The sequence below is a fragment of the Parasteatoda tepidariorum genome, chromosome 1 (genome assembly GCF_043381705.1).
Source record: "Parasteatoda tepidariorum isolate YZ-2023 chromosome 1, CAS_Ptep_4.0, whole genome shotgun sequence".
Taxonomy (NCBI): domain Eukaryota; kingdom Metazoa; phylum Arthropoda; class Arachnida; order Araneae; family Theridiidae; genus Parasteatoda; species Parasteatoda tepidariorum.
In genome coordinates, this window is record NC_092204.1 from 76,330,018 (window position 1) to 76,350,985 (window position 20,968).

At 25.8% G+C, this 20,968-nt stretch overlaps 4 protein-coding genes across 6 annotated transcripts in view; 1 reads left to right on the forward strand and 3 right to left on the reverse strand.

Annotated features, from left to right (window-relative positions):
- The window catches only part of LOC107453481 (TAF5-like RNA polymerase II p300/CBP-associated factor-associated factor 65 kDa subunit 5L), a 30,782-nt gene extending 22,178 nt beyond the window's left edge, over window positions 1–8,604 (reverse strand). Inside the window, exons 1-3 of one of the 3 annotated variants that reach the window (XM_016070338.3) lie at window positions 8,307–8,596; window positions 4,986–5,065; window positions 3,250–3,368 (exon numbers count right to left, since the gene is read on the reverse strand). In XM_016070338.3, coding sequence (XP_015925824.2) covers window positions 3,250–3,368; window positions 4,986–5,065 — 199 coding nt within the window. In that variant the 5' untranslated portion in view covers window positions 8,307–8,596. Of the gene's footprint in view, window positions 1–3,249; window positions 3,369–4,985; window positions 5,066–8,306 lie in introns of all 3 variants that reach the window. The other 2 variants (XM_016070340.3, XM_016070339.3) reach the window with 2 other exon arrangements.
- Window positions 1–20,968, reverse strand: part of LOC107453483 (dystrophin-related protein 2) — a 276,867-nt gene that overhangs the window by 91,675 nt on the left and 164,224 nt on the right. The window lies entirely within an intron of this gene.
- LOC107453454 (ubiquitin carboxyl-terminal hydrolase isozyme L3) lies at window positions 8,783–9,475 on the forward strand. Its single transcript, XM_043046725.2, has one exon. It carries the CDS (start codon window positions 8,783–8,785, stop codon window positions 9,473–9,475), a length of 693 nt encoding a protein of 230 aa, XP_042902659.2.
- Window positions 12,606–19,035, reverse strand: LOC107453473 (plasminogen receptor (KT)). The gene is made up of 5 exons (XM_016070325.3): window positions 18,833–19,035; window positions 18,609–18,689; window positions 17,746–17,876; window positions 17,095–17,204; window positions 12,606–16,114 (listed from the first exon to the last, which is right to left on the reverse strand). Exons 2-5 carry the CDS (start codon window positions 18,687–18,689, stop codon window positions 15,972–15,974), a joined length of 465 nt encoding a protein of 154 aa, XP_015925811.1. The 5' UTR covers window positions 18,833–19,035; the 3' UTR covers window positions 12,606–15,971.

Genomic DNA, 20,968 nt, shown 5'->3' on the forward strand with positions numbered 1-20,968 from the left:
AATTTAACAATGATCAATAAATTAATGAAATAATCATGATTTTGTAACTTCTTAAAAAAATTATTTATTTAAATCTTTTTGAATACGAAATGTGCACAGCAATGTGTGTATGAAAAAAAAATAGATAGTAATAGTCACTAAAAATAGTTTTTCTAATTTTATTTTGAATAAAAAAAATTTAACCTCAGATTTAAGACCAATACATATTTTTTCAATTTTAAAAACTAAACTTAATATAACATTCCTAAAATTTAAAAAAAAAAATACTTTCAATGAATTAAATATTTAGTCATGTGTGACAGATGTAATTGCACTAATTATGTACAAGTGAAATTTCATTATAAGTTTTGGTAAATGTAATTAAAAAAAATTTTAGTAATGAAAAATATAAATAACTAGAACATAAGAGAGAAAAAAATTTGGCATAAAGTAATTGAAGAGATATAAAAAAATAATAAAGTTTAAAAATGCTAAAGAATATTTTGAAAGACACAAAAATTAGTTTCAAAAAAATGATACAGAAATTTATGTTTTCAAGGTTAAATATTAATAAAAAAAATACTGCTATAGTTAAATAAATTTGAATTGTAAAATAACTTTATCACATAATATCACAGTTAATCACAAAGCATTCGCACATATATTGAATAAATAACAAAGCAGTACTTTATTATATGGTGTAATATACTAACTACTAAAAGACTAATGTGTTATTCTTAGCTAAAACTAATATTCCAAATTACAGATATTTATACAACTTAGTCTCAGTTACAAAAACCTAATACTTCCAGTAGCAAATACCTATCAATCTTAATTAACAGAAGAGATGAGTAAAAATTTATAGAAGTATTAATGGAAATTATTCCATAATTATGTAAGTTGAAAAAAATTTAAAATACGTTTTGACTTAAACAGCATGAAAATGTAATATATGTTCAATACATTTATAGAAACTTAGTATTATGAATTACGATAGTCTATGAAGAAACAGAATCCAATCTGTATCACTCATTATAAATCAACTTCTTTGTATTAATTTAAAAAAATTAACCTATAGTTCAGAACTACGCCTCAAATTGATACGAATCTCCATATTAATACAAAGCAGATGAATACAAATTGTTTTGAGACTGCTGATAAATACTACCAGCAGGATGCTAAGTTCGAATAAGTAACTGAGTACTGTAGTAATTGAGAGAGTTAGTACTTTTCTAACTGATACGAGTGGAGCTGTTAGTGACGTTACTAATTGGATTTATTCCCTCTAAATGAATACTAGTACATATTTGGTTGTAATATTTAAAATTGATGCTGTCATCTAGATGATATACAGTCGGACCTCGATAATTTGACACTCGCTTAATTCGTCACTCCGGTTATTTCGACGCTTAATTTCAAGTCCCGATTGATTTGCATTGGATTCAGTGTTAGCAAACTCCGTTTAATACGTCATGGGGAAATTATGAACTCCGGATAAAATGACACTTTAAAGAATGTTTTCACTGGGAAATTGCTTTTCTACAGTCAACTTTTGCGGAAATTTCCACTTGGCTAATTTTGCCATTCGCACTAGGCAACTGGGTCTTGGAATTCGGACACTGGAAGCGTTTTTCCCCTGCCCTTTTGTCTCACCCTTCCTTCCATCACCTCTTGCAGAAAGAGTTGCAATAATGCTCCTTTTCTCTGACCTTACGAGGGGGTAACGGAATTTGGACAAGTATGTAAACCATACTGTTTGTCTTTCTTCTGATGCTATGTTTTAATTGAATTGTTTTAATGCAAATTCTTTAACGTTTTTTTTTTAATTTTAAGAAATTGATATTTCGCTGTTGTATGTAATAATTGTTAATTTATAGGTATTTTCCGAATTTTTTGAAAAACAATGCAACTCCGGTTTATTTGTCACTCCGCTTAATTCGTCAGTTTTTCAGAGGTCCCGAGAGTGTCGAATTAACGAGGTTTGACTGTATTTATAAAATTAGTAAGTTATTTTTCATTTGTTTTAGCATTTTAACTTCTTCACATGTTGAAAATTAATTAATACAAAATGTATTCATTAATTTCAAGATATATTTATTTAAAGTACAAGGTACTTTAGAAAATATTGATGCGATTTATCTTAGTATGTAGGACTCTCTTCAGAATTTAAAGAATAGATGTTCAATAAGAGATATGTGGTTGTTTTATGCCATTAAGGCAAGGGGTGCGATTGTTTTTGCTTTCCCTTAGCGCCATCTATGGCCAAGAATTCGACTTCTGCCACACCCATACATCACACCCGTTTATAGGGTGGACCCGTTCATCCACATATCATAATTTTGACATGGACCAGAGAACGACCAATCTCCAATTCAGTACACCCAGAGGTATAATTTGTTATGGGAACATGTAGGACTTTGTGTTCCCACAGATTTAACATGCACCAACTCCATTTACTACACATTGAGTCTTTGGCCAGCTGAATTTAAACTCCTGTTCTCACGAACAGGAGTCCAGCACCTTGCCAACCAGGCTACCCTGGCCCAATGAGACATATTAAAACTATATTTGATTTCAAATATCTGTTACTGTCCTGCTCACATAAAAATCATTTTCAATGACTTTTACAAATTATATAAAATAAACTGTTCCTCCTAGACAACTACAAATAAAAACAATATTTTAAATATGTAGTAGATACAGTAGGGAACCGATTATCCGGAACGATCGGGACCATCGCTATTCCGGATAACTGATTTTTCCAGTTTTCTGGATCGCTACAAAAAGCCGTTTTTTTTTTATTGTTAAACCCAACTAAAAAAATTATATTTGGAAATAATCTTAAAAAGAAGAAAAAACGATGAAGTAATACACTAATGATTATTTCCAAAATAATGGTAAGGTAAACATCTTTCAAAAAAGAAAGAAAAATCCTAAAATCTTATGAGGAAAAAACATTATTTTTTTAAAGAAATGACGGGAAAATTTACCGAATTTCGTTCCGGTTTTTNAAATCATTTTCAATGACTTTTACAAATTATATAAAATAAACTGTTCCTCCTAGACAACTACAAATAAAAACAATATTTTAAATATGTAGTAGATATAATGCAAGCTGGATTAAAAATTTAGTAATCTTTGCAAACGAAATGTTATAATATAACAAGATTATAAACAAATTACAATGATAGTGTTATAGGTAATAAAAATTCATTAAAAATCAAAATTCTACAAATTATTTAATTTCCAACAAACAAAAATTAACATTACCTTCATCTACTTTATTATTTTGTAGTAGAGTCATGTAAATGTACACAAAGAAAGGATATAAGTAATTGCTTAGCTCAGATTTTATTGATTCTGGAGAAGTCTTTATAAGTTTTATGAAACTAAGAGGATAAATAAATAAATAAACATTAATGAAAAAAACATCTATAATAATAAAGCAGAATATGTAAGACTAACATTGACAGCTTAACATTTTGTAAATAAGCAGATTTCTTACAATGTTTTACAAATAAAATGTTTGACTTTGAAATTATAATAGTTTTTTTATGGAATAAAATAAATATGCCAATAAATAATTATTCCTCAAAAATATTGTAACATTACATTTTGTACATTATAAGATACATAATATATCTGCACAACTGCTTTAAATTTGAAGCCTTTGACTAAGCATATAACAGTGTTAAACAATAACAACATTTAGTAGAAGGTAGACTTTATAAAGTTCCTAACAACCATAATCTTCGACAATGAAATTAAGATACTTTAACCGAATTGAACACAGGGNATTTTTCCAGGTTTTTATCCAAATTTCCCTGATATTTCCAGGTTTTTTCCAGTATAAAAAAATTCCCTGATAATTCCAGGTTTTCAAGGTTTTCCAGGTGGGTGGCCACCCTGTGAACACTAGACTAAAAGTGCCATTAAAATATTACTTATTAGTATTAGACATTATAATGCTACTTTATGTACAGTATGGAAGGAAAAAAACACCTATAATAACTTTTGTTCTCGTGATTAAATTTTTGTGGGGGAAAATTCAATCATTTAAACAAATTGATTGAATTCCTCAAGGGGTAAACCTCAAACATGCTAATAAATTTAGTGTTATTAATTATGTTACAGAATCAGACACAAAAACAGATATTTGTAAACAAACATGCCTTTATTAAAAGGATTTTCATTTTTGACTATCCAAATCTGGAAAATATGATGCCATTAATTTAGTTAGGATAGTAGGCAAAAGTTTCGGGTAATTAATTTCTATTTTACTTGTTGCATTTTTTGGCGTATCACCAAAACTAATTGCACTGTTCAAAAAATTCTTGCAATAAATTATGAATCTAAAAATAGTTTCATGAAAAAATAATTTTCATTTAAAATTTTAATGATTATTTTTCATTACTTCATATTTAAAAAAAATTTAATTGAAAGACATGCATGCTCTATCGTCATTTTAAACATTAATTAATTTTAGATGACAAAATTTAAATGAATCAGTTAAATAGCTTCTGAATAAAAAAAAATTCAAAAAATCGTATTTTAAACTTTTCAATTTTAAAGAAATATTTTACTCATTTCTTTCAAATTTCGTAATTTACATTAAGGTTGGTCTTTAATAAGTGAAAATATGATAATTCGAACCCTGAAATCATCCTGAATAAATAATTTATTCAGGGTGATATCTTTTTTTTCTTACTGCACATTAATAGATAAATCTGCATGAATGCTTTAAGATTTACCGATTTCTTTTAACCTTTTGAAGGCTCATAAAATAGATAAATTGTCATAAATGCTATCATATATATATATACACCATTTTCTTAGTGGTGAAGAATGCTAATCAAAATGTAATTTACATAGCAGGATTGTTAGACATTTAAAAGAAATATATTCAACTAGTTATTACATTACTATGAACAGTTTTATAAAAAGAAATTTTAACAAACTATATAAATTTAATGTATTGTTTCATAATTAAAAAAAAGTATTCTCACTTTTTGAATTCATCATTGGCTGAAGAATAATTAAGTGGTATTTTTAGCCATTGCTTTGCACTTGTCACATTAACAGCCATCTAGGATTTTAACAAAGAAAAATACAAATTTTAAATCGACAACATTATTTTCTATTAAATTATAAAGTTTTTTAAATTAAAAATTATTTAAAATTTTAATGGAAATCATCACGGTAATGAAATTACTAAATCATAATAATGAAAGTACAAATCATAAAAATAAATTTAATTTAAAGAATCAATGGTTTTGCATTAAAAACAATACATAATTAATTTAGTTAAAAGTAAAATTTGATAACTATTAGATTTTGAACAATTGTCGGGATTATAGATGTTTTATTTAAATTCTAAAGTAAATATAATTTTTGTAAAATTATTTCATCTAGTTGTTATTCATGACCTCAAAGAAAATACCCAAATAAATTTATAAATAAAAAATTTTTGTAGAAGGTTTTTACAATTTCTATATAAAAGAATTACATAGGACTTTTAGCAACAACCTTGAAAACAATTATCTTTACAGAAGATATATAAATTTTCAATAGATTACTTTCAGAAACTTAATATGTTTATACCTAAATTTAAAAAAAAAAAAAACAGAAAAAGAAAACTTAATGCACTAAAAAGCAAAAATGCTGCCTACTGATATATCATGACATATTTAATAAAGAGAAAGAAGGGAATATTAACATTTTTTTAAAAAATTCATGGTATATCAGATGTTTGTTAAAGAAAATTATAAAACAAAAATTTCCATCTTCTTTCTTATTTATTGCATTAGTAGAGAGAAGAATATTTCTATAATAGAAAATTTTTTTTAAAAAACTGAATATGCTATTAAAAATGGAATTAAATACAAAAATTTTATTTGCTGACATTTTTATAAATTTTTGAAAGCTTTGTAGCAGTTAAAAAAAAAAAAAGGACTGTTGATAACAAAAAGATTATGTTCTTTTGACAATAAGCATTTCTGATTGCAGATTAATAAACTTTAATTATGCACATAAAAAGTATCCATCCCAAGAGACTTGTGAAGCCTTAACATTCCACCAAACCTGATTAAAATAGACAGTTAATAATTACATTATAATTTACACCATTTTCAGAGACAAAGTTAAAAATGTCTAAAATCAATTGGCACAATATTTTTGCTCTTTTTTTGTGTGTGAACTGGGGTAGCATCATATATAGTTTATTTGGAACAGGAGATTATTATAAATCATAAAACAATTTAAAAATAAAAAATGGGAAAAACACATTTAAAGAAGCTCAAAGCCTTAGTAGATACATAACAATTATTTTAAGCAACTAAGTTATGTGTATTTAGTTAAGTCAGTCAAACTAGACCACAAGTTATATATGTGTTTTTCCTATTTAATTCCTTCTTTTAACTTAAGATTGCAAAGTTGTGTGAGATAAAGATGAAATAAAAATGACAGAAAAACATTTTCCACCCTAAATATTTTTATTAAAAAATATCTCTTTTAAAGAAATAATATAAAAATATTGTTTAATTAGACAGCTAGCTATCATTTGATTTTCATTTCTGTTATTTCGTAATTTTGAATATAAGTTAATTTGTCAGAAAAAAAAATTCTACTAAGAAAGATTTTGAAAATCATTCTTTTTCTTAATCCCTGTGGCAGAATTTTTTCGGGCTTTCTGCAACAAATTTCCCTATCTCTAATATATTTTGCTTTAAGATACTTTTAATTACAACAATTACGAATTTAAAGTAACGGAAATGTTGTGTTTACAGAAGAAAGCTTTAGAATAAAAATGTATAAAAAAATTTTAATCGTAAAAGTTCTAATACTATATGCAATATTCTCGCATTTTGTAGGCAGAAAAATTGCACTAATTATTTCCTCTTTTGAATTTTGTAAATCATTACACAACTTAAAATTTGTAAATAAATTAAACAATAGTAAATAAAAATCTGTCCATAAATTAAAAATCGTAAAATCCGTGCAGTAACTCCTAAAATAAAGATCATGAATCGCGCAAATAGGATTCTAAAAAAAAGATACTCAAATAAGTGTATGTAAAAACAAAGAAAAAACATCATTTGTAGAGCGAACTATCTTTTAAACTTTCGCTATTTCTGAATTTTTTTTATTTTAGATTATTATTTTGAAATTCTAGCAGAAGCCAGCCATTACAGATTTTTTTTTTAAAATCTCAAATTTGAGTGGAAAAATCATAATTATTTCTTTCCTCTCTGATGCACAAGTAAGATCTCTACAAAAAAAAATTCTTCAGAAAAAAATAACAAATTTCGAGAAATTATACGGGGTTCTTAATATTAAAAAATATTCGCCAAAACTATTTTTCAAACACACAATTTAGGAATTTAAAACATAGAAGAAAAAAAAAAAGTGTTCCCCTCCCCTTAAATCCCACCATGATATCCCAGAGTTCTTTGTTTAGCACATGTATGCATTCCCTTAAAATGTTCATAAAACTATTTTTTATGGCCTATGAGTAAATATAACAATGCTTCTTTATGCGAACATGACAATTTAATGCATTAATTGAAATAAAATTATAATGCAGCATGTAAGAGCTCAACAATTTTATTTCAACTGCAGCCTTTCATTGCTTTGTATGTTTTTAATTAATATTAGAAAACAAATCAAACAAGCAATTTGGTTGATATGTCCTTTGTATTAACTATTCACTTAGCTTAACCAAATATTATTTTTTTCTTCATTAACAGCTTATAAAACTTTATATTAATTTTATAGCTATTTTATTATGAGCATATTATCAAAAGTAGGCTAAAATAAAGGTACAAAATTAGAAAATTAAGTAAAGTTTGCAGGGAAAAAAAGAAAGAAACTGGATTAAATTATAGTCTCAGGGAAGACTTTCCTATCGTGATCTGTGGCAGAATAATCCCCAAATCTTGGAAACTTCCAGGCAGTGGCCCGCGAGAAACTTAAAAAAATATCACAGAAAGGGACTAACTCGAAAGGTATAACATCTGCATGTTATCTTTTTTTTTTTTTTAAGAATTTGTAAGTTTAAAATCTATTTGGCACCTTGGTGATTGTAGTTAGCGCAACAGATCAAGATACGGAAATATCCCCTCTTTTACATTAATTCACTATTTAAAAAAAATAAATAAATAAATAAACTTAAATGGCAGAATTTAAAGGAAGTGTCTTTGGTTGTGACAAGCTAGGTATGAGCTTGCTAATCACACACAAAATAATTTATTGAGGATAATTTAAAGACTCAATTGATTTCAATACAGGAGAAGAAAATATCTTATATTGTAACTACTACTAGGATATACCTTATACAGAATAAATAGTAGTAATACGCAGATTAAAAAAGAGAATATTTCAATATCATAGAATTAAACGGCTTTAAAAAGCATCTAGTTTTAAAAAGATACATATTGAGTTATGATTTCAAATCAATCACATAAAGAAATTTCTGTTTTAGTAAATTCAAGAGCCTATGTTACTGAAATCTAACAGATTTTAAAGCGATATTTCATACAACTAAAAGTTTCATTTTAAAAAAAAGAATTGAAAACAACATTAGCCGCGGAAATTTTCTCGCTTTAATGCAACAATTTTCGGCTACCTATTTCTGCCCATATTAAATTCTAAAAATATTCTCGGTCAAATGACATAAACATCTCAACTTAACTAGTGAGAAAAAGTGCCATACTTCACCTTTCAAGCAAACAGAAATAAGTAGTCCAAAAGGAATTACTAAATAAGTTTTGAAAAAATAATTTTGTTTCAAAAATTTGGAAATAATATGTCAGATTCTGAATTAAAATGGTCCTCTCTTGAATCTAATCCTGAAGTTTTAAATAGATTTTTAAGACATTTAGGAGTTTCTAAAGAGTGGGAATTTGTTGATATTTTATCATTTGATTCAGAATATTTACAATTTATTCCAAGACCTGCGATTGCAGTGCTATTTCTTTTTCCAGTCGAAAACATTAAAAAATGTCCTTTCGAGGCTATAAACTCTGAAGTTGACTGTCATGGAAATAGCGTGTACTTTTTAAAGCAAACAATTTTTAATGCATGCGGTACCATAGCATTAATTCATGCATTAGCAAACAACATTAGTGAAATCGGCTTAGATCCAGAATCTGTAATAGGAAAATTTATTGATGAAACTCAAAAGATGACAGTGGAAGAAAGATCTCATTATTTAAAGCAAAATAAAGCTATTAATGAAGCGCATGAAGCTACGGCTTGGGAAGGAGAGGAGAGGCCAAGTTGGTTAAATGATTCTGTTTGTTGCCATCATTACATCACATTATTACAAAGTGATTCTAAGCTATATCAATTAGATGGATTGAAAGAATATCCAGTATCTCATGGACATACATCTGGAGAAACATTTTTGTCAGATGCTGCTGAAATTTGTTCAGAATATATTAAGCAAGATCCTTCAAATATTAAATTTAATGCTATGGCATTAGTCAAGGTTTCCTAATTAATATGATAAAAATTATGTAACACTTTAAAAAAATGTAATTTAATTACATTGTTGTTTATTTAAATTACTTTATGGAATTTTTTTAAAACTTAGAGCATTTACTAAACTTGATTTTTTTTAAATATTTTTTATTATGATTTTTTGGTAGAAAAAATATCTATATTAAATTACTATGAGCATAAGAAGTTATGTTGTAAAACATCATTATTTGAGTTTTTTTTTATTAACTTTGTTAAAAATTAACATATTACGCTGAGGAGGTAGACGAAATATTTTATTACTGCAGAAGTGTTTAGATCATGCTATTTCCTACACATATCAATAAAGGTTTGAGGGACCAACAATAAATTACAAATGCAAAATAAGGTTTTTGAACACTGTGCGAAAAAATTTAGTAATAGATTCATAACTTGTGACAGTTACTTGTTATAACTTTAAAGATGTTCAATAAAATTAAACAAAATTTTTATGTTAAAATGTGAAGAAAAAAAAATCTTTTAAAACTGCACAAGATATAAGTAATTAAACTAGTTCTTTTATACTGTGCACGTGTGGGAAAAATTTCTGAAATTTGTAGTGAATCGTATTTGGCAACTCATAAAAAAAAAATTATGTTTTGAATATCATAAAAATTTCAAGCAATTTTCAAAGTTAAAATAGTTTTCGTACTTTTTAAAAGATAGCTCAAAATGATATGGGTAATGATAGCACAATTTCTACTAAAGTATTTTGTATCATGAGACAGAATTTATAACAAATGATAATCCCTTACAGTAAACATTCATACAACAAAATGTGATTCAATAAAAAAAGAAAATAGGTGGAGAACAAAAAAAAGGATACTTTTATAGGAGATAATACCAAACAATGCCAGGGTCATTTTTAATAAATCTTGTTTAATAGTCCAAAATGAAATATGTGGAAAACATTGCGGCTTATTTTGAGCTTTTTTTTTTATAAAGTATGAAAACTACTTAGAAAATTGCTCAAAACTTTTTAAATTTTCATGATATTCAAATCTGACTTTATTTATTAGTTGCCAAATACAACTCACTACAAAATTAAGAAAAACATATTCAAATTTCTAAAAAAAAAGAAATTTAATTTGCACACACACAGTTTAAAAGAACTACTTTATCTTGCATAGACTTAAACAAATTTTTCGCAAATTTCAAAGAAAAATTTTATACTTAATTTTAATTGTTCTAAAAATTTTGTTTAGTTTTATTTACTATATTTAAAGTTAAGCAAAAAACGCTAGACAAAAAAAATTCGTCTTTTAAAAAAATGTCAATATTTCCATAAATATTTAAGCTAGACTTTATATTAGTAATAATATAGTTAATGTTAGATTATATGTAATTATTGCCTATAATAACCAAAATATCTGTCACCAGTTACAAATCTTCTGCTACATATGGTTTTCAAAGAAATTATTTTTCATTTGTAACTCTTGTCAGTCCCTCAAACCTCTAAATGTTTTAAACTTCATTGATATGTGAGAAATAACATGATTTAAACCATTCTAAAGTTATAAAATGATTCTCTTAGTATTTCTGGCGAAATATTAAAAAATGCATTAGTATAGAAGTGTTTATTATTTTGGCCACTCCTTGTAGATTTTTCAAATACTTCATTTGATATTATGGCCTTAGCAAAATTTTTTGGATTTACAACTGTTTACATTTTTGTAAAAGGTAAACAAACTATAAATTTAGAAAATAAGTAATTTATTTATTTATTAGTGGTTTTTTCTTCTTCTTTTTAGATTTAAAATTTTTAAATGGGATAATATAACTTATAAGATAGTTGAATAAATAAAATAAACACTTTGTTTTTAAAATTCATTATACTAATTTAATTATACTAAAAAAATTAGGGATATTTCTGTATCATGATCTGTTGAGCTAACTGTGACCGCCAAAACGTCATATGGATTTTAAACTTGCGATTTTGAAGGGGAAAAAAACTTTTAGATGTTTGCCTAGAAGTGGCTACAAGTTATAAACTTCCAGTTGGTCCCTTAAGGTTTTTTTTTTTTTTTTTAAGTTTCTTGCTAATTACTACTTGGGAGTTTCTAAGACTTGGCCAAGATCATGATGGAGAAATGTTCCCTAAAAATTAACAATCTTTAAAATAATTGCCTAAGATGTGGCTTTTGAAGAGTTTCAGCAATTGTAATAATTTCATATTTTGTAGAGTATGACTAACATAGAATGATTGTTTTAATCTGATTCAGGAGCATTTAGAGTTAAAAGCACATATATTTGAAATCAATTTCATCTGCTTGTAAATCAAATCATTTATAGGAAATTAATATAACAATTATATAAAAAATTGATAAGAATTTTTCATTTAAATGTATAGTTTTGAAATAATTTTTTAGTTAATTCATTTATGAAAATTAGTCTTGACAGAACTAATTAATATAAGAAGTTAATGCTAAATCTTCTAAAATAAATTAAAGTTTTTAATTAATGCAACATAATCATTGTGGAAATTCAGAGCAAGTGGTTTGTGTTAGCCTATAGATATGTTACTTCTCAAACTGTAACTAAATTTCTAAAACTATTTCATTATTTCAAACAAATATCCCATTTGATGCCCCTATTCCTTTGTTAATTTTGTTGCAAAAATCTGAATACATAAAGGTGTACTTTATAAATTAACTTTATCATACAGTCAAACTATTTAATTCATAGACCTATTCATTCACATACTATTGTTTTTGTGAACTATCTAGTTATAATAGTTATTGATTGTTTAAAAAGATATGAAACAAATTGCATCAAGTTTATATTTGTAATTGGTAATAATAAAACTTGTTAAAGTATGGTTGCATTAAAATTCACTCTTTGATATTAAAAAAAAAAAGAAAAATTATAAGAATTATAGAATAAAAGTATAAGATGTTATGACATTTGCGATAGCTCCATAAAAACTTTACATACATAAATACTAATGCAAAGAATTGCGAGGTGAATTAGTTTCAAGAATTAAACCTTGTCTACCTTATTCACATACTGTTTTAAATATTAAAGATTTGTAATTGTTTTTTAAGTGTGTTTAACAGATTGGACATTTTAAACATTTTATTTAAAATTGAATTTAATGCAGTCAAGAAAAATATAGCAAGAAGATTTTTATTTATTCATATATAAGAGCTCTTAACTATAACTATCATATAAATAAATTCAATTTGACAATAGAGATTCCAAACAACAAAAAGCTACCGGGTAGCTTGAGAAGACAAAAACATCTAAAGATCAGATATATAACCCATTAACTGTCTAGCTTAAATTTAATTCACATTACAGCTTGTTTTTTATTATTATTATTCAATGGAAATATGTGGAAGGAAGAAAAACCTGTGAATTTTTAAGAAGGCTGGACAGTTAATAGTTACATTGAAACATCTGACAATAGTTACATTTAAATTCATAAATAAATACTAATGTTCATCAGTGTATAAGTATTATATACATACAAAAAAATAATAAGAGTAAGAAACGTCTCTAAGTAGCAAATAATTCAACTGTAGTAAAATGTAATACTTTGACTTAATATTTTCAAAAACACACATCAGAACATATTCTCTTCCATAAATGTAAGTTCTAAGTTTACAATATCTACTTAAAAGCATTTTCAAATTTTGCATTAATAATAATTTTATTGCTTCTAATTAGAATTTTCAATTAATTTTAAGTGTTCAAAATGATGGAAAGCGTATCAAAATATTTCTTTCTTATTCTTCTAACTGAACCATTTCTATAGAAGTATATTATATTGTAGTAAAAAGATGGCTTGTGAAAATAGTTTCTGTTTTTAGCATGAGCAATATTGAAGTGTAAATCTTAAAATCGAAAACAGTGAGAGGAAAGCAGGGAGGTCAGGAATTGCCTTTATTAGGTTAAGGGTGAGAAGTTTGTAGCTTATGCAATTAAACGTAATTATTTCAATAAAGAATTGCAGATATATAATTTTTTTATTAAATGGTTTCAATAAATAAATATATCACTGGTAAATCATCATCTTTGTGAGTAAACTAGTTGATTGGGAAAAGAGGTTCATCATAAGCAACATGAATGTGAACATCAGAATTTATAACTTTTGCTAATTAAGAAAAAATTACGACCCTTATTTATTATTTCCTTAATTTTGTTATCATTTTTTTTTAAATTCACAGTCAGTCCTAAGTATTGTTTATAATTTAGGCAAAAAATATTTCACAAAGATCCGATAATTTTATGCTTCTCATTCATCACAATGCTGTAAGTAATAATGATAAACAATTTTTCTTATCATTTACATTTTACAAAGCTTGTAATAGAGTGAAAAACATAATTAAGAAGTTGAGTTGAGGTTGTATTTGGCAAGATATTAAAATTTTGGTGTATATATATATTTGTTTATAATAGCAAAATTAGGTACTAATGTTTTATTCCATCGATTATTTTTTTATAACACTGCACCAAACTCCCCCTGGTGATTTCCGAATTTATTTTCACATAGTTATTAATAAAGAAATAGATAAAATACAAACATAACTTAAGGCATGGAAAAAGGAGAAAATATTTAAATTTGAATCACATCTAAACTTATTTTCCCATTGTCAAAATAATGAACAAATAATTTTTTTTTGGGAGGGGGTGAATTTTCCTACAACCTTATGTAAAAGAATTTAGCAAGGCTTCCACAGTACCAGGGCATTGTAATAGATAGCAATCTAATGTTAAAGCTGAAGTCTATCCTAAAACTTCTATCTTTTAATTAACAACAGGTAACTATTAAAAGATTACGATTACACCTGAAGTCATGGAAAATGGGAGGTATCCCTCATCTTACTTCGTGGTATCCCAGGGTTCAGGGGCAGGGTGCTTTGTATTATGAAATATTTAGAACATTTCCCCATTATGTATCAAACTGCTTATAATCAAAGTATATTCAATGATATAATCTATACAAAATAAATAAATTGAATCAAATTATATTTTTAACGAAAGCAGTGGCGATGTTTTATTTAAATAGGAAAAGAACTAATACTAATTTAAAAGCTCTTTGATAATAGACTTTCTTTAATTTTACTTTAAGTTCAAAACTTATTCGAAAATTTCTGTGTCAGAAAAAAAGGAACTATTGTTGCTTTGCAATAACAATCTAATATTTTACACATACTTTCTAAATGCAATATATATTTGATGAAATTATCTAAGATAAAATCTTACGACATTAATTCTATCAACTAAATTATTTTTCAAAAAACTAGAATGCTAATTTAGGATAATTTTAGCTAGACTTTTTTCTAGAACATTGGGTGGTGTGTCCATAATTTATGCTTTGTTTATTGATATGCTAAAAGTTTGAATGAAGAATGAATTTGTAATATTGTTTTAATTAGGAATGTATTTGGTAGCAAATTTCTGCACTTAATTTTAATACTAAGGGTCTAAACAACTCTAAGTTACTGCTTAAATATGAAGCATTAGAGAAGTTTTCAGATTGAAAAAAACTTGTCATCACAATGCATATGACGAATTAAGCATTAATGAACTAAACTTAAAAATTTTGTTTAAATAATGTTTTTTCACTAATTAGGTATTAAAAAAAATTTCAAAATCATTCACTACATTATGGATTGCATATTGAAAGACATTTATACAATAAAACATAATAAACAGTGTTAAAACAGATGCCAAGCTCCACTCAGAGGGAACTTTTTTCTAGTGGTAGAAAAATTAAAAATAAATTGAGATTAATAATAGATTGAGATCTATAGATACGGATTACTTTTATTATCTGAAATTTACCAGATTAATCATAATCATATTGTATTGAAAAATTCATATGTATTTATGGATTTGAATTGGGAATTGTTTCTCATGATTCTAACTATAGTCTTTCTCAGTATACTTATTCTTGTTAGTTGTATGACTAAAAGCATTCAAACAAAAATCTTGATTTATTTGACTAGAAAATTTTGATACTTCATCTTATCATAAAACTATTTTTATTATTATTTTCTGTAAATCTTTATTCAATATAGTGTTTTTGTTTAACAGGTGTATATAAAATAGATTAAGTATTATTTTGTCTTTATCTCGAAAATTACGATGAATCTATTTTCTTAAATGTTAACCATTTTCTATTTGGGTTGTATTTTAAAACAGTTAATAGGCAAAGTTCTAATTTAAAAACATTCTTTAAAGGTTGCAATTCACACAAAAGAAATTATAAAAGCTACTTGTAAATAACTAAATATTTTGATATGGATTTAAGACACTTATATTTTAGTTTTATTGCTAACACTAATTCTCTCAGTTTCATTATGTCACAAAATTTTTATTATAGTATCAAAGATATAGTAAATTTAAATATTATAAATTCTAAACAGCACGAATAAAAGTGACTAGTTCTATGAAATCTAGTATACCTTAGATTACACTATAACAACCTATGTAATAAATAGAAATGAATGAAATTCTATCACAGAGAGCTAAAGGAAAATATCATGTGCTTTTGTCAAAGATTCTTCATCCTGTTGTTCCTGACGTCCTTCTTCAATGGACTCAAAATTTGGTGGCCCAAAAGGCAAATGCAATAAGTGTTCCTCAAACTGGAGAATATTTTCTGCTTCACCTAGAAACATATTGAACTTTCATTAAAAACTAATTTACATAATAACAAATATGTAAATAATATATTTGTGCAGATGTGTAAAACATTAAAATAATGTAGTGTTTGAAATTTTGAGTCACAAAATCTGCCATGGAAATAAAGAGTCAAATAAAATATATTTTAAAAAGGGTTTTTATTTGTAGGTGTATATTGAACGTAAATAAGCCTAAGTTCATTAAAAAAAATTCCGTACATTTAAAACTTAATATAATAAGAAACTTTCTGAAACATGAATGAGTTAAGTCAATAAAATCTATTTATCAAAAATTGCTAAATTCATAAAAAAGATGATAATGTAATTATATTTTACTATGTTTTTGGAAACACAATATTTATCTACTATCAAACCTTTAAAACAAATAAATTTTCCAGTTTGTATATTGAACAATTGTGACCTTGACTACCAAAGCCTTCTTTTAGAGTTATTTTTTAATTTAATCAAACTTCTCAAGTAGTTTGTTTTTATAATTTTAAAATAACTCGCTTTTATTTTACTGTCACATTCTTATCTGGTCTTTCTGATCCATTTTCATCTGGAGCTGCTATATTTTATAAAATAAAATTAGCTGTATATGATAAAGCACTTTTTTTTCTTTTTTTAAATAATTTATAGATAAAAAGAGTTTAGAGAAAGTATCTAATAAAGCTGTAAAAAAAATTATATCTGGCTTAGTAAAAAAAAAAATAGGAAAAGTCTCAAAAATATAACTAATTTATAAAGTATTTTGATACATAAAATTTTTAAGATTAATATGAAATAAAAAAAACAGATTTTGATTAAAGCTAATTACACTTTAGATGTTAATTAAAGTTTAGCTTTATGCTTATAAATGTGTAAAAAGTAAATAAGTTATATTAACCTTAAACATTAAGACAAATGAACAATTAATCATTCAAAAATTTTATTTAAATGCACTTGAGAAAAAAAAATAATCACTTACTGTGAATTCTTTGAAGTTTACTACCATATGCAAGGTCTCCTTGATACAGAAAAACAAAAGTCAAAGGTAGAAGTGTTGATAGTATAGCTGGCTTTTTAGTTCGTTGAAACCTTAGAACAGAAAAATTGTATATGTAGAAAAGGAAGTTAATAGAATACTTGATACATGTACCAGATGAATTTTATAACTTAACTTGGTATTTTATTTAAAAGAAATATTACAAGATATCCATATTTTACAATAAATTTATTTTGACTTAAAAATTTATTTATTAGATCATCTGTTGTTTTTATAAGGTTATGATAGAATAGAGTTTCACCTAAAAAAAAGTTTTATCATTTTGATAATTATTCTTTATATTTTTTTAATAATAAATTTCCTTTAAAAAGTTATGAATAAGGTGAAAGTTAATTTCTCAGATATATTTGATTGCAAGTCAGAAAAAGTGTATTATAATTAAGCATCATGTAATCTGAATTCTATTTTCCAGGATATTATTAAGTAGTGAACAGTTTATACTTAAATAAAGATTTCTATTTGAGACTATGAAAATGGAAGAAAAAAATTTCATGCAAAAATAAAATAGTTATGTTTTGAAAAATAAATTTACTATGAAAATTAGAGTAATATTTTCATAACTATATATCTTACGCAAAAAGAGTTGATCCAGCTGCTAATACATAAAAAGTTCCAATCCAATAAAACAACTCTCGAGATTTTGCTATTTGTAAGGCCTGCTTACGCTCTCGTAGTTGATTTCTCATGTGAATTTGTCGCTCAAGCTATAAGAGAAAAAATTCATTAGGACCAGAAGTAGTACAAAGCATAAACAATTAAGAAGCACATTTTAATATACCATCAAGGAAATATTTCCTTATCGGTACCTGTTCACACCAACTATTATCACCAAATTGTCAAAGAGATTTTAAACGAGAAAAATTTTTTTTAAACATTATAGAAGGAAGGTTTTCTCAGGAAAGTTTCTGTATCATGGTCCATGGCAGAATAATTGCCAAGTCTCGACAACTTCCAGGCAGCGGCCTGCTAAAAACATTTAAAAGAAAACATCAGAAAGAAACCAACTCGAAGGGTATAACTTGTAGCCAACCCTGGGCAAACCTCGATATGTTTTATTTTCTTAAATATTTTCCCGTTTAAAATCACTTTGTCGCCAATTGTAATTGGCATGGCAGATCACAATACAGAAATATCTTGTTTGGTCAGTGGTGGCTATGATTTATACCTTCTCAATACCTTTTTAATTATTAGTGGGCCACTGCCCAAAAGTAACCAAAACTTGGGGATTATTTCGCCACAAATATTGATATGGAAACTTTCCCTTTATCAAGTTCCTACGAGGTTTTTTAAAAAAATGTGAAATCTGAATATATTGGCAAATGATTTTTAAAGAGGACCATTGAAATAATTTTATTTACATGGAAAGCCAAAGGAAAAATTTTTTTACAAAATTCTTAAATAATATTGTCGATAAAATATAATAAGCTAATGCTAACTTGTAATCTTTGTAACTGCAACATGAAATCCTGATTTCTTTTAAAATTTTCATCCACCGACTTTCCAAAAAAAGACCCCATCTGAAATAGTAAAATATGATTGAAAAACAATATTAAAAATGAAAACTTTGCAGAAACTAATAAATATATAAAGTGCAATTGTTTAATTTTTAAAAACAGAGCTACACTTTGAAATAAAGAAAAGAACTTAATAAAATAATTACTGTTAAAATAAAGTTTTAAAGGAAATCAATTGATTCTGATTAGGAAAAGGACTGCCGATAAAACAAAATGCTACATAATTAATGATAGAACTTTAATTTGTAATCAACGAAGAATTTCAGAGATGTTCGATCAAAAAATTGAGTGCGAATTTGGCAGGAGATCATAAATAAACAGCAAAAACGAAACTAACATCAAAGTTGCCATTTTCTTCAAAACTATATAACCGAAATATTTCTTACAGGAATTTTTTTTTTTTTTTCATTTCAATATAAACCATTGGAAAGCAAAAATATATCATAAAAGCTTGGAAACATTTATGAATCTGAAAAAATTTAGCAAATCGCACTGTCTTGGCTGACCGCCCTCTTATAACTCTAAACTTTGGCGATCAGCTGAAATGGGTGATTGCCAAACGAAATCTATCGCCAACTGCTTGGAACTGCTTTTTGAACGTGATTGAAAATGGCGAAAATGTTTGAGCTGGACGTACTCGGAATGATTAAGCAATGAAACGAATTCGCTAGGTAAGTCATATTTTTAATTGTAAATTTACTATATTATCTCCAATGTTCTTTCGAATGCTAAGAGCTGCACCATTTGCTCAATTAATTCAAAATGCCTTGGATATTTTTACTTGCTACCCATATATTCCAACTACCTCACTACTGAAATCAGTTATTTTGCATCTATAGTTTCCTGTCATATCATAAACAAAATTATTTTTCAAAGCCATTTTCTAGATTTGATTGAGCTGGATTTTATATTTTGTCATCATGAAAATTTTATTTACAGGTAATTCTTATTAATTAAAGATTTATAATATAAGTGTATGTTTTAAAAGCATTATATTTTAAAAAATCATGAGATTTTGTTAATATTAAGAGATCATACTAAATTTCCTGAAAATGCAAAGATTTAGAATTTAAATTACATAGTTTGTTTTCCTTTATGTGTAAAATTTATGTATTTTTGAAAATCATAAACCAAAAGAAAAAATTTTCATTTATCAAAGTTTTTCCATGTTTCCAGAAATCTTTAGTTAGATTGTCTAAAATTAGCAACGCAGTTTAGTAATGAAATTTTTTAAATTTAAATGATGAGTTGATTTACGTTTATTTCAGAGACATAATACAAAGAGATTTTTTTTCTAGAAAATATATTAATTAAATTTTATTTTGATAGGAAGCTTTTGTATTGAATTTTCTTCATAACAGGGGAGAGTTCTTAAATCATATTCAAAATAGTTTTGTTTCAATTTTATTATAAACTTATGTTAAAAAGAAATTCTAAATATGAATCTGTAAAGAAACAGAAAAATTCTTATTTTGAATTTTAGATAATATTTATCATTTTCGTTCACAATTACTGCTCTTATTATTCTTTTAGATTGTCTAAACTATTACATAAATTATGAGCATGCATACTATAATCAAGAAATTTTATTCTATATGTATCACATTTATGTGCAAAACAATTTGTACACATAATTTAATTTTTATTTCAAATGCATATAAAATTATTATATTTCTTTAGAATATAACTCATATTAACAAATTAATAACAATTTAAATTAACTTATTTAGATTTTAATTTGAAATTAAATTTTTCATTTACTACAAACTATTTATATTTTTTTCTATCTATAATTTTTATTTTCTCAAAATTCCAAGATTTTTTACAGTTAATGTTTAAGNTAATGATTGAAAATGAAAATTTCAGTGTGAGAGCTGCTGCCAGAGCTGAAGTGTTAATCTTTATTCCTGATTTTAAATAAACAGTTTTATTAGCTGCTTAAACATATCTTTTTGGTTTATTTGTTTGATCTTAATGTCTTATTTGTTAATTACCATTGTATAATTATTTTTAAACAGCCCATTTACTATAAAAACTGGTGATCAGTAATTACCCCAGAAATGATCAGGATTTACCCCAGAATTGATCAAGAGAAGGGGTAATTCCTGATCACTAAAAATTTAAAATCTTTTAAATTCTAATTAGATTTTCAAACAAAAGAAGGTAGCATAGGACTCATCTCATATAGCCTCAAACTTCCAGAAAATATTAAAATTCTATCTTGAAAAGTTTTTTCACAAAATAGAAGTTTGCATTTTTTGATCAGGAATTACCCCAGGTCA